Here is a 12,500-nt window from a genome sequence, read left to right as displayed (position 1 = left end):
GTCCATCTTAACGCTTCTTCCAACAAAAAATTTAATGTAGACCACATTTGTAATTTAGAAATTTTTAACAGCTGCGTTGAAAAACTTTAAAAGTAGGTGAAGTTCATTTTAAAACACCCTTAGCCCAATGTTTCCAAAGTCTCACAAAAGATCTAGTTTATTTCTTTAAAATGAAGCCTTCTAAATAAATCGGGTGCGCGCCCTTACAACAACCCATCTCTCTTGAGAAGAGCCTCATCAAGAGCTCGGACGCCCATGTGACTAGTGGACAAACGTAACCTACTTGAGACAGCACCATCTTGGAGAACCCAAGGCGAAGGAAGCCGTCCCCACTCGGAGTTGACAACCCCCTCCACGCCCTCTCAGGTGCGGTCCTCACTCTCGAAGCCCAGCGGGCCAGCTCCCGGAGAACCCCAGCCGGCGGGCGTGGATCCGAGGTAACTACGGAAGCTCGGAGGCGCGGCGGGCGGAGGGCTGGGAGAGATGGTCGGACCTGAGCAGCGGGTCCTCGGCTCGGCAGGCCGGCCGTCGCGCTTCGCGGCCGAGCTCGGCCTGCTCGGGCCACCCGCCCCGCCTCGCCCCCGCGCCGCCGCGGCCGCCGGGCCCCGGAAGCGGGCGGGGATTTCCTGTGGCCGCCCCGCCCCGCCCGCCCCGCCCGCAGGCCGCCGTCGCCCGGTCGCTGGCTGGGCGGGCCGCGCGCTCGGGAGCGCCTTGCCGCGGGCTGAGGGGAGGGGCAGGACGCCCCGGGCCGCCCGGCCCAGCCGAGCCGGGGTGAGTGGGGCCGGGGCGGCTGGGGAGGGACGCCCGGCTTCCCCGGCGGGCTGCGGGAGGATCGACGCGGCCTCTCCCCCGGGTCCGCGGACACGCCGTGCCCGCCCCTCGCCGGTCTTGCGCCCGCCCGGGGTCTGTCCGGCCTGCGGGCTCCCGCCGCTGTCACTGGCGCAGGCCGGCCCGCCCGCGGCGCCGTCCCCTCCCTAGCCCGTGCTCGCGACCGAACCTGTTTTCTGAAACCTCACTTTCTCTGCTCTGGTTCTGCGGGGCTTGGGTTCTCTGAAATCTGACCCTTTCGGTAGGGTAGGCACGGTGACAAGAAGGAGGGGAAAAGCCACCGTAGTATTCTTCCTCCGCAGGCTCGGTCCTGCCTGGGCCCCACCCGGGGCGAGGGGCCAGGGCTCTCCCGCGTCCCTATGCCCTTGGGCCACTGCTTGATGCCATGGCCCGTTCTCTGCCCAGCAACATTTGCTGCAAAAACTTCTGCAGGTGTCTTGCCTCCCAGATATGTGAGGGAAAGGGAAAAATGGGAAAGACAGGCTGGAGTAGGTATGGGATCATCGTGGAACTAGGAGAAAACAGGTTAGAGCTGCCCCCTAACAGCCCAGGTGTTGGTTCTGCCATAAGCAGTTTAGATGAAATGCAGGCTGGACAGGTCTCTGCCCCTTCCTTTAGTGAGATTTTTGCTAGCATTTCCACAGGTCTTACTCCCAGTTTGCAGCCATCTCAGTGGGCTCTGTAGAAAAAGGCTTTTCCATCAAGAGATTCATCTGGGGAAGACAGAGATACTGGCTGGAGACAGCTATCCAGAGCAGGCTCTAAGGGGGGGGGGGGGAACAAAAAACAAACAAACCCTGTTGGAGAACCCACCCAAGGAACAAGGGAATAAGGAAGACAGGGTGAAGAAAGGCAGTTCGTGTCTCATGGGCTAAAAGTGGAGAAAAAAAAATACAGGAACTCAAGTTCAGAAGAGAGAGCTGAAATGGAAGTTTCCCTTTATTTATTGCTTTATTGAGCATTTTTCTTTCTCAATGGAAATCTCTGAAAAGGAAATCTAATCTGGGAATCGGTCCAGGATGCTCCCATGAGGCCCTGAGCCATCTTTGGATTCCAGGCATGGAAGAGGAATTTGTTATTCCTATGCACTGAGTTTTGTAATTCCCACCTAAATCTTTTGCCAGAAAATAAGTGACCTGACATCCAGTGTTACTTATTCTTGCCTGATGGGTTCTTGCAGATGTTATTAAACATGACTGAGTCACGAAAGTTACCAAGATTCTTCTGGTCGTGGAAGAGTTTTACCGGCCCTGCCTGTGTGATTAAAGATCACAACAATCTGTTGCCAAGCAGAAAGAGACACAGCACCAGTCTTGAGCTTTTCTCAAATGGGACCTGTCTTTTTCTAATGACGTCCAAAGAGAAAAAGAACCCACAACCCGATGTTGTGCTCTGTAAGGGTTTAAAAATCCTGAGTCTCCTTCTTGCAATCAAAGCCCATTTCTGCTGTTTGGTCTTTGTAGTTGTTTATGGGCAATATTGCTGACCAGCATTTTGCTAGATGTCCGTTGAATTTTAAATGTGTTTGTGTGTGTTGATGTGTGCACTCATGTGCATGTTAGGGTCTCTTGACAAATGAATTCCTGTCCAACTTTATGTAAGCAGCTGAGGAATTGATCTAGGGCCATCAGCCTTTGCAAGTAGGCACCTTTAACCACTGAGCCATTTCTCCACCCCACTCTACATATGCTCATTGTTTTTTAACTGACTCTTGACTTTAAGTTCTTCCAGTGAACACACACTGTCTTCTGCATACCCTTCTTTGGAATATTTTTCTAATGCACTGTGACTAGTGCCTGCCAAACACACAGATTTGTTCTCATGTTTCAAATCTCAGGGTTGTTAATTCGCCCAAGGATCACGTTAACAATCCTGCTTCTCTTTCATCTCTAGTCCATGCTTTCTGGTTTAAAACAAAAATTTTTTTCCAACTACCCTTGTGCTTCTCAGTGACCAACACACTTCCTCTGTGTTAGTGTCATTTTGGAGACTTGTATTCTACCTTTACAGCTCACCAAGCTATTGGTCTTGGAGACTAATAGTCTACCATGTTTATGCCAGTTCTCATTTTCTGTGCAAGAGTGACAGATCATGGGTCCCTTTGTTGAGGCTTTCCTAACTAAAACACTGTTTTTTGACCTACAAAGAATAGGGGCTGTTGGGCTGGAGAGATGGCTTAGCAATTGAGGCACTTGCCCGCAAAGCCTAAGGACCTAGGTTCAACTCTCCAGAATTCACGTAAGCCAGATGCACATGCTGGTGCATGTGTCATGTGTCTGGAGTTCATTGCAGAGGCCCTGGCATGCCTGTTCTCTCTCTCCCATAAATAAATAGAAATAAAATATTTAAAAATAGGGTCTAGGTGCTCATAAGCCATACACACTTCTCCTAGCAGTAATCATTTAATTCTGAATTAATTGATGAGAATGTGATTTGTGGCTTAGAATTTTATGTATGATTTCAGCCGTCTGTGTTGAGTGCAGATCTGTGTGCATTCCTTCCTGCATTATTTTCTGATTGTTTACTTCACTATTATTTTAATAGTTAAACAAAAATGGATAGTTTGACTTTTATTCCTTTTATTTAAAAAAAAAAAAAAACACCTGAAGTTCTTCCAGTCTTCAGGGATATTCTGTTGATACCATGAGGTCACCAAAGCAGCAGTGACTTTGCTGTATTGCACCTGTCAATTTCTTAGTTCTTCTAAGAAGCTTGGATCAGATTCAAGCTTGGTACATATTAAACTTTGAAAGCTCATCTTCCATTTAGCACCCCCTTCTCCAGTTTCATGTCTTATCCTTGAAGCTACTCCATGTAATTTCCTTAGGAGTGTCACACCCTGTCATTTTCATGGACATGGCTGATGCTTATTTGTTCCAGGTTCCAATTTGTGCTTGCTGCAGAAATGCTTTCAGAACAGACAGCAGCCCCGGGGGCAGGATGGGAATCGATGAGTGTACAGCTGGATGGAACAGAGCCCCAGATGGAAAGAAGAAACCATCAAGAGGGACAGTGGAGAACAGCACAGGGGCCACTGGAGCACCTGTGCTATAACACTGAAGAAGAGCCACAGTCCCTCCAGGAGAAGGGTGAGGGCCCACAGGGTATGTGGGAAGCATAATGCATCAAGTAGTCTCCTAGTCTCTGCTCAAAAGCTAGAGTTAAGAATTCTCAAGATAGCTGGGCATGGTGGCTCACACCTGTCATTCTAGTACTTGGAAGCTGATACAGAGGGATTTCTATGAGTTTCAAGCCAGCCTGGGCTACTTTTGTACATAGAACAACAATCTTGTTGCCAGTGACTGAAGAACATACTCAGGATCAGGTTTGGCCCTTTCTCCTGGGCCCTTTTGTCCAAGACAAAAGGCAATCCTAGATTTTTCCAAATGATGTGACTATGCTTTTCCTCTTTCTTGCATAATCACTTCCTTTACATGCAAGTGCATACTTAATGGTATTGAATATGGGAGACCAAGGGAAGTGGTAGCAACACTGATTAGTACTGGAGAACACAGCCAGTACAATGTATATTACTAGATGAAAATTACATTCAAGTCATATACATTCAAGCACAAGGAATCTAACTCAGTGCCACTCTTACAGAATATTTTTAGTGAATCCTTCTCATCTTACATCTATGCATTTCCGTTTCACCGGTAGGTATAAATATAGGATAAGATGAGACCTTTACACTACTCTAAAATGAAAAGGGTGGGTAGTTCAACTCTAATGTTCTTCTCTCCATTCACCAGCTCAGTCTGCTCCCTGGGTTCCTGCAATTCCCCAGGAGGGGAGCACCGGAGACTGGGAGATGGCAGCTGCACTTCTTGCAGCTGGATCACAGGTGGGCTGTGTTTCCCTTGCCTCTCCCAAGGTCTCATTGCAGTTGCCTTTCTATAATTTTGGCATCATCCCATTGATTTTGTTAGTCACATGAACACTGATATGTTCATCTTGTAACCAAGTGGATTCTTTGTTTTTCTCTTGGAAGATTTTAATAGATGCCTGTATTATCTATAGGGTAGAAGGGATTAACACCTAATTAGCTTCTTTTAAAAAAAAAAATCAGAATTCAGGCAAGATAGTCCCAGTTACGGGGGAGGCTGAGGTAAGACAGCTACTTAAACCTAGGAGTGTGAGGCCAGTTTGAGAACCATAGTGAAACTATGTTTCAAAAAAGAAAAGCCTGGAAAGATTTAGAAAAAAATATGAGGCAGAGAGAATTGGGTAGATTATGCAACAGTTAGGGAAAAGAAGAAATATATAAAGAGCCAGAAAGGGAAAATGGGTCTGGAGTAGAAAACTATAGAATAGCCATGGAAAGTTAGCAATAGTAGGAGGAGGAATAATACTCCTGGGATGCTTATCATGTGTGCTCTTTTCTAAGTGTTTCATGTACTTAATTTAATTTTAAGAACTACTCAATCATCCTGTCTTATAGTGAGACCACTGAGGCAATTAAAGTGTTTTTTTGTATAATGTCATACTGCAGTGGTTCAAAATTCTGGGGCTGTCCTGTGCCACCTGAAAAAATAAGGAGATAACAGGGAGGCAAGCATGTTTGTTGATATCATTTCATGTTGATGAAAAACGAAAGGTCAGCTAAAGATAAGGCTTAGCAGTTAAGGTGCTTGCCTGCAAAGCCTAAGGACCCAAGTTCAATTCCCAAGCACCCACATAAGCCAGATACACAAGGTGGCATATGTGTCTGGAGTTCGTTTGCATGGCTAGAGGCCCTGGTGTGCTCATTCTCTCTCTCTTTCTGCCTCTGTCTCTCTTTCTCTAATAAATAAATTTAAAAAAATATTTTGGGGACTGGAGAGATGGCTTAGTGATTAAGGCGCTTACTTGGGAAGCCTAACAGGTCCCACATAAGCCAGACCCACAAAGTGGTGCAAGCACGCAACATCACACATGCACACAAGGTGGCACTGCACAAGGCACATATGTCTGGGGTTCTATTGCAGTGGCTGGAGGCCCTAGCATGCCAGTTCTCTCTTTCTCTTTTAGTCTTGCTCTCTCTCTCTCTCTCTCTCCTACATTCTCATTAAAAGATGTTATAAAATCAAAAAATATTTTTTTTGAAAAGGAAAGGTCAAGTGAATAAAGGAAGCTTGGATGCAGAATTTCTGCAATAAAAAGAATAAAGTAGATGAGAAGAGACTGAGTAGACACTTGCAAACAAAAGGGAGTGATGAGTTTGTGGTAGTGGTCCCACTTGGAAAACACCTCTAATTCATTCCCTCCCTTTTTGTCCTCATTTCTTTACACTCCTTTACCAAAACCATATGCCCTATTAGTGACCTGTGTGCAGTTTTTTTTCTTACATCCTCTCTTGGCTTCTTTCTTTTAGTACCTCAGTCCATCATACTGAGATCATATTTTCTGAAAACACAATAGCTGCTGACAGAAGATACTATATTTTGTTTCAGGGCCTGGTAACCATCAAGGATGTGTCACTGTGCTTTTCTCAGGAGGAGTGGCGGAGCCTGGACCCCTCTCAAACAGACTTTTATGGAGAATATGTCATGCAAGAAAACTGTGGGATAGTAGTCTCTCTGAGTAAGCATGACTTTCCTAACTGTGTGAAGATTGGACCTTGGGAGAATGGAGTCATCTGTTTAAGGACTGTTAGTGCCTGCCTGGGTATTTCTCCTTGCAGGGAATCTTTCTAGGCTTTCACCAAAGAAGTAATATTGGGGCTAACCCCCCAAAAATTCACATGAGGGATCATATTTTAAAAAAAAAAGCCAGGTGTAGTGGTGCACACCTTTAATCTCAGCACTCAGGAGGCAGAGGTAGGAAGATCACCATGTGTTTGAGGCCACCCTGAGACTACATAGTGAATTCCAGGTCAGCCTGAGCTAGAGTGAAACACTACCTCGAAAAAACAAAAAACAGAAAATAGGGCTGGAGAGATGGCTTAGTGGTTAAGGTGCTTGCCTGCAAAGCCTAAGGACCCAAGTTTGGCTCCCCAGAACCCACATAAGCCAGACACACAAGGTGATGCATGTGCACAAAGTCACATGGCACATGCATCTGGAGTTCATTTGCAGTGGCTAGAGGCCCTGTTTCACCTATTCTGTCTGTCTCACTCTGTCATAAATAAACAAAGAAAATATAACTGAATTGTTTAATTAAAAAAAAAAACAAACTTGAGGCTGTATTTAGTTGGAAGTTGGGAGCTTCTTAAATGGCAGACAGAGTAACCCCTGGAACAGGTCCTTCAGATTTGTGAGTCATCCAGGAGAAGATGAGTGCACAAGGTGAAACAATTGTAGGACTGAAGTAAAATTGTGACAGAAAGTACAGTTGGAAGGAAGGATTTGAGTGGATGAGAACAAATTTGCTTCTGGTCCGCTTTTTACCTGGTGTCCCAAGGAATTATCTGGACTTTTTCCCACATAAATAGAGAATTTACTAATGAAACGACTAATATATCTATTGCTGTTTCTCATGGGCAGGATTTCCAATTCCCAAACTGGACATGCTTTCTCAACTAGAGGGTGGAGAAGAACAATGGGTCCCTGATCGCCAAGACTTAGAGGAGAGGGACATTCTAAGGGTCACATACACAGGTGAGGACCTAGAATAGACTTTTAGTTACTCTTTTGGATGCCATCATTACATGTTTTTCTAGTTATAAACTCAAAGATCTCTTTCTTCAAAAGCAGGGCAGTATAGCAGAAGGGTTTAGAGGGTGGCTCTGGAGTCTGAGACAAAGTATATTTGAATTCTAGACCATACCTGTGGGACCTGAGTTCTAAGTTGTTATGATAGTTAAATATTGTTAACATTTGAGAACAGTGCTAAGCACACAGTAAGCACTCAATAATTCTGTTAGTTGTTGTCAACTCATTTTGATGATGCTGTCCACAATGCCTCTAGTATTGCTGACAATCAATGAGCAAGTGATGATTTGAGCACATTCTTTTCACTCTCCGTCTGTGCTGATGCAGGAGGATGGAGATTAGTCATAATAAACAGTAGTAAGTACAATAAAAGTAGCAACAGCACCTATTACTCTCTGAGTGCTTTTATCTAGGTGGATGCAATTTTCTTGAGAGATGTGTGTCATTACTGTCTTAAGACAGACAGCTGTTATTGCTATCTTACAGAAGAAAAAAAAGAAGGCTTAGGAAAGAGATGTTTCAGATTAAAGCTCATTTAATCTGCCTCTTAACCATAGGCTTAAAAAAATCTCTACCACTTTTGCACTGTCTTGTACACTAGAACATGTTCTCAGCCCTGTTGGGTAAGGTTTGGCATCATGCCATGTTACCTGAGATTTGAGTATTGGAAAACTATCTTGTGACTCCTGTTAGAGTTGGTGTTTTCTCTTCTCCCCAGGAGATGGAAGTGAACATGAGGGGGACACCCCTGACCTAGAAGCAGAACCTCCCAGAATATTATCCAGTGTGTCTGAAGATACCATTCTCCGGAACCCAGAGCAGGATGAGAGTTGGGAATCCATGCCCAGAAGCTCCAGAGGAATGCTCCTGGGCTCACCTCTTCTTCAGGAAGAGAGCTTCTCAAATCTGTGTAGCACAGAGATGGATTCCCTGTTAAGACCCCACACATGCCCTCAATGTGGGAAACAGTTTGTTTGGGGCTCCCATCTTGCTAGACATCAGCAAACACACACTGGAGAGAGGCCCTATAGTTGCCTCAAGTGTGATAAAAGCTTTGGGCGAAGACATCACCTGATCCGGCACCAGAAAACTCACCTACATGACAAGCCTAGCAGGTGCTCTGAGTGTGGCAAGAATTTCCGGTGCAACTCTCATCTGGCCAGCCATCAGAAAGTGCACACAGAAGGCAGGTCCTGTAAGGGCCAAGAAGTTGGAGAGAGTCCAGGGGCTCGGAAACGGCAGCGAGTGCCCCCAGTGCCAAAATGCCATGTGTGCACTGAATGTGGGAAAAGTTTTGGCCGAAGGCATCACCTAGTGAGGCACTGGCTGACCCATACTGGGGAGAAGCCCTTCCATTGCCCTCGCTGTGACAAGAGCTTTGGCCGCAAACACCACCTGGACAGACACCTGCTGACCCACCAAGGACAAAATTCACGGAGCAGCTGGGACAGAGGGACATCTGTCTTTTGAAATCTTTTTTTGCTGTAGCTGTTGTTAAGTCTATCAGTTGGTGCTACCAGTAGTCACTGCCAGGGCTACCCCCCTTCTGGAACTCGGTGGCCAGAATCATGAGTTCTGACCCTAGCCCTAGAGATGATGTTCCAGCATTGGCTAGAGCATTTCTCATCAGTTCTGTGAGATAACACAAACAAGCAAACTACTTTGGGCAAAATTTTGGAAAGTAGTGCCAACTCCATGGGCTGATATTCAGCCTGAGCTCACTCATGAGGGCACAGTGGAACCAGCAGCCATAGCTGATGTTCATTCTGAGTGGTTGAAGTCCATGTCCTACCAGTTCTTAAGTATTTTGAGTATCTTGCACACTATTTATAGTCTCTTTTTAGAGAGAAGGGCCATTTTGGTATACTAAAGTCTCTGAAAAGTACAGTTAACTATTTGGAATCTCTTAATGTGATGTTTCCCAAATTTACTTGCCCTCAGTATCCTATTTCATATCACACAGAACTGATGACTCCATGACACACACACTGATGAATACTGGGAAAGTTAGAAAGTAATGAGGAAATAGGAAAGAGAAAGTGCTCAAGTACCTAGAGCCCCCCCCATTTTTATCTGTATGAAAGCAAGGAGCACTAGGCGTTGCTGTGTGGGCCCATCACTCTTCCATGTTATTATTCATGCATCTACATCTCTTGCCCCCACCTACTGAGAAATAGTGACCTTTAATCCCCATTCTTATTCCCTTCATCCTGCATGTACATTTATCCAGCTGATTGATCATAGTACAATGCTAAAAGATTTAAAAAAGTAATCTAGGTCCACACAGAAGAAAAACAAATTAGTCCTTTAAACAGACCCTTCTCTTTTTGACTGTCATGTCTGTGTGTATGTGTATGCTGCAAGGTCTTTGATGAGAGCATGCTCAGTGAAAACTACAGGCTAAGTTTTCTAGGAATTGTGTTCTGGGGATAAGGGTAGTGGGGAATCAGTGGGGTTTGTTTTATTTCAAGATAGAAAAAGGGAGCTCTGGCAGCACTGGTTCAATGATAAGTTGTGTACAGTTTTTCTCAGGATCACTGAGATGAAGACAGTTGTGGATGTGGATGTCTAGGTTGTGGAGCCAGAGAAGTTGTGTTGCTTGATTTCAGGCAAGGTGCACATAGGTTTGTGTGCTGAGTGGGGTTTTTTGGACCTGTTTTAAGTGATTGAATTAGAACAGGAATCACAGTGTTTGAAGTTGTTGTCATCACTCTTGTTTGACTTGATGGCCTCATCAGGTAGAAGGAGTTGTGCTTAAGTTCTCCCAGAAACAAATCTTTAGTGGAAAAGGCTGCGGCTTAGCTTTTCAGCTTGCAAGGTAATAAGCTTTCTGGTTGGTTGTTCACAAGAGTCTTACCTCTAAGGTGTCTACACTAAGGCTGGTATAAGTATTCTAGATCTGTGACTTCATAAGCTGGTCATTGTTTTCTTTTTTGGTGGCCATGTCAATACCAGTTTTGTAATTTAAAAATTATCTTTTATGTAAGAGCAGTTCCACAGTAGGAAAAGAAACAAAAAGGATAAAGAGTGGGATATTTTCTCTTTAATGCTTAGATCCTGGGTTTTTCCTATTTCAAACACAATTAGAATTAGCCAGAGATGCAAAGGAAAGTGAATTATAGCAATCTACTTTAATGACTGTCTAATCTGCTCAGGAAAGACTGAGTGAATCACAGCTCTTCAGAGTCCTGGCCTGAAGTGAAATTGGAAATAGGGCCATTTTGCTGATTGGGCTTCTTAAAGTACAATGCCTGAGCAGCCCAGCCTCTGGCTCCTCCTACTACCAAGAATTGTTTTCTCTCTCTCTCTCTCTCTTTCTTGACCTAGAATGCATTTCTTTTGTTATGTTCCTATGAATGAAGTTCTTTGCAAGCAGGGCTTACCCTATGTCCCCAGGAACAGTATCGTATTAGGAGCAATTTTAAGAGATGCCGACACTGAGCATGGTGGTACATGCCTTTAATTCCAGCACCCAGGAGGCAGAGGTAGAAGGATTGCTATGAGTTTGAGGCACCACCCTGAGACTACCTAGTGAATTCCAAGTCAGCCTAGGCTAGAGTGAGACCTTACCTTGAATTTTTGAATTTTCAAAATAAAGAGATGCCTAAAGAAATAGGAAAGTACTGGGTTCTCAAGCTAAAACTGGACTGTGCTATTTTTTTTGCTCGCCTACTTTATTATACAAATTAGCTGTTTATGAAGCTGTCTGTAACAACATAACTTTTGATTACAGGCCCATTTAAGAATCTGATAAAAAAAAAAAAAGCCTACTTTTGTATACACATTAAGTAAATTCAGAGCCCACCTATGGAATCTCTAAAATGTAAGGGATTTATCCTAATTCAATGGTTATATTTATACATGTGTCAAAAGTTACAAGGCAGGTGGGGCATGGTGGCACATTCCTTTAATCCCAGGATTTGGGTGACAAAGGTAGGAAGATTGCTGTGAGTTCAAGGCCACCTTGAGACTACATAATGAACTCTAGGTCAGCCTGGGCTACAGTGAGAACCTACCTCAAAAAAAATTACAAAAAAAGTCATTAAATATTTTAAGGAGAAGATACCAGAGGCAGCAAGGGATGATGCTAGAGTCTTTTAATAACTAAGATATTGCTTATATCCTATTCTTTTTAAGGAAGGGTTCCCAGAACTCGGGAGGCAGAGGTGGGAGGATCACTGAGAGTTCGAGGCCACCCTGAGACTACATAGTGAATTCCAGGTCAGCCTGGGCTACAGTGAGACCCTACCTTGAAAAATCAACAAAAAACAAAAAGAAAGAAAGATCTGACATGCTGATACATCAGCTCCTTACAAACGTGGCATTAAGAACTTGTAAAGGTGATGTTCCCTTCTCAGATTGTTCCTCTTAATAACTATGTTTTAAACTCCAACCATTGTTTTAGTAATTGGAGGGATGGAAAGTGAAGCTCTTGAAGTGCAGGTGCAGTTATGGAACCCAGCTGAAAAGATGCATGGAGTTTAAGAGTTTCTGCCAAAAGAGCAGTCCTTTGGGTCATTTCTGGTGTACCGTTGTCTTCTCTACCTCGGTCTAGTACCACCTCCCTTGGACAAATAAAATAAGCAACAGCCATCAGATAAGTGAATAGATCTGGATAATTTTTCCCACTGATACGTATCAAACTTTCATCTCCCCAAAACTCTTCTACCTAATGGCCATCCTACCCTCTTTAAATAAAATACAGCACTCGCTTTCTTTCTGGGCAAAATATAAAATGAAAAAGTTTTATCTCAAAGAACCTAGCATGTTTTTCCTTATGTGGTGTTCGTCACTGTTTTGGGTGCCATGGGGTGGTCTCCCATTTTCTCAGCAGCCGGTTCAGTTCTGGTGCCCCTGAGAGAGACTAGACAGGACAAAGGAGAGCACACAATCAGGGAAGCTAGAACACTCCCTAGAAAGAGGGAGCCAACTGTGCTACACTGGCCTTGATTCCTTGCAGGCATGGGGCTCATAGTTCTCCTTTCCTTGTAATCCCCTTGTGCCAAGCCCCAGCCTGGATACTTTCACAAAAGGGGCATG

At 44.6% G+C, this 12,500-nt stretch overlaps 1 protein-coding gene across 8 annotated transcripts; it reads left to right on the top strand.

Annotated features, from left to right (window-relative positions):
- The first annotated feature begins 286 nt into the window (after positions 1 to 286).
- Znf641 (zinc finger protein 641) lies at positions 287 to 12,056 on the top strand. 8 transcript variants are annotated; one of them, XM_045151896.1, is made up of 6 exons: positions 287 to 437; positions 3,709 to 3,932; positions 4,581 to 4,672; positions 6,261 to 6,390; positions 7,293 to 7,406; positions 8,179 to 12,056. In XM_045151896.1, the coding sequence occupies exons 2-6, from the start codon at positions 3,734 to 3,736 to the stop codon at positions 8,928 to 8,930; spliced, it is 1,287 nt and encodes a 428-aa protein (XP_045007831.1). In that variant the 5' UTR covers positions 287 to 437; positions 3,709 to 3,733; the 3' UTR covers positions 8,931 to 12,056. The 8 variants fall into 8 exon arrangements, with proteins under 8 accessions (XP_045007831.1, XP_004668611.2, XP_045007828.1 ...); XM_004668554.2 differs by having other exon boundaries at positions 288 to 437; positions 3,709 to 3,917; XM_045151893.1 differs by having other exon boundaries at positions 292 to 437; positions 3,709 to 3,917; positions 4,586 to 4,672.
- The last annotated feature ends 444 nt before the right edge of the window (positions 12,057 to 12,500 follow it).

The sequence above is a fragment of the Jaculus jaculus genome, chromosome 6, assembly GCF_020740685.1.
Source record: "Jaculus jaculus isolate mJacJac1 chromosome 6, mJacJac1.mat.Y.cur, whole genome shotgun sequence".
Classification (NCBI taxonomy): domain Eukaryota; kingdom Metazoa; phylum Chordata; class Mammalia; order Rodentia; family Dipodidae; genus Jaculus; species Jaculus jaculus.
The sequence above is the reverse complement of the archived record's forward strand: the minus strand, read 5'-3'. Positions and strand labels throughout refer to the sequence as shown.

What these genes read in the sequence shown, in the direction of transcription:
- Znf641 (XM_045151896.1), top strand. Translation starts at nt 3,734, where the DNA reads ATGCTTTCAGAACAGACAGCAGCCCCGGGGGCAGGATGGGAATCGATG. An exon ending in GAAGGGTGAGGGCCCACAGG is followed by an intron (nt 3,933 to 4,580) that starts GTATGTGGGAAG and finishes TCCATTCACCAG; the next exon opens with CTCAGTCTGCTCCCTGGGTT. An exon ending in TGGGATAGTAGTCTCTCTGA is followed by an intron (nt 6,391 to 7,292) that starts GTAAGCATGACT and finishes TCTCATGGGCAG; the next exon opens with GATTTCCAATTCCCAAACTG.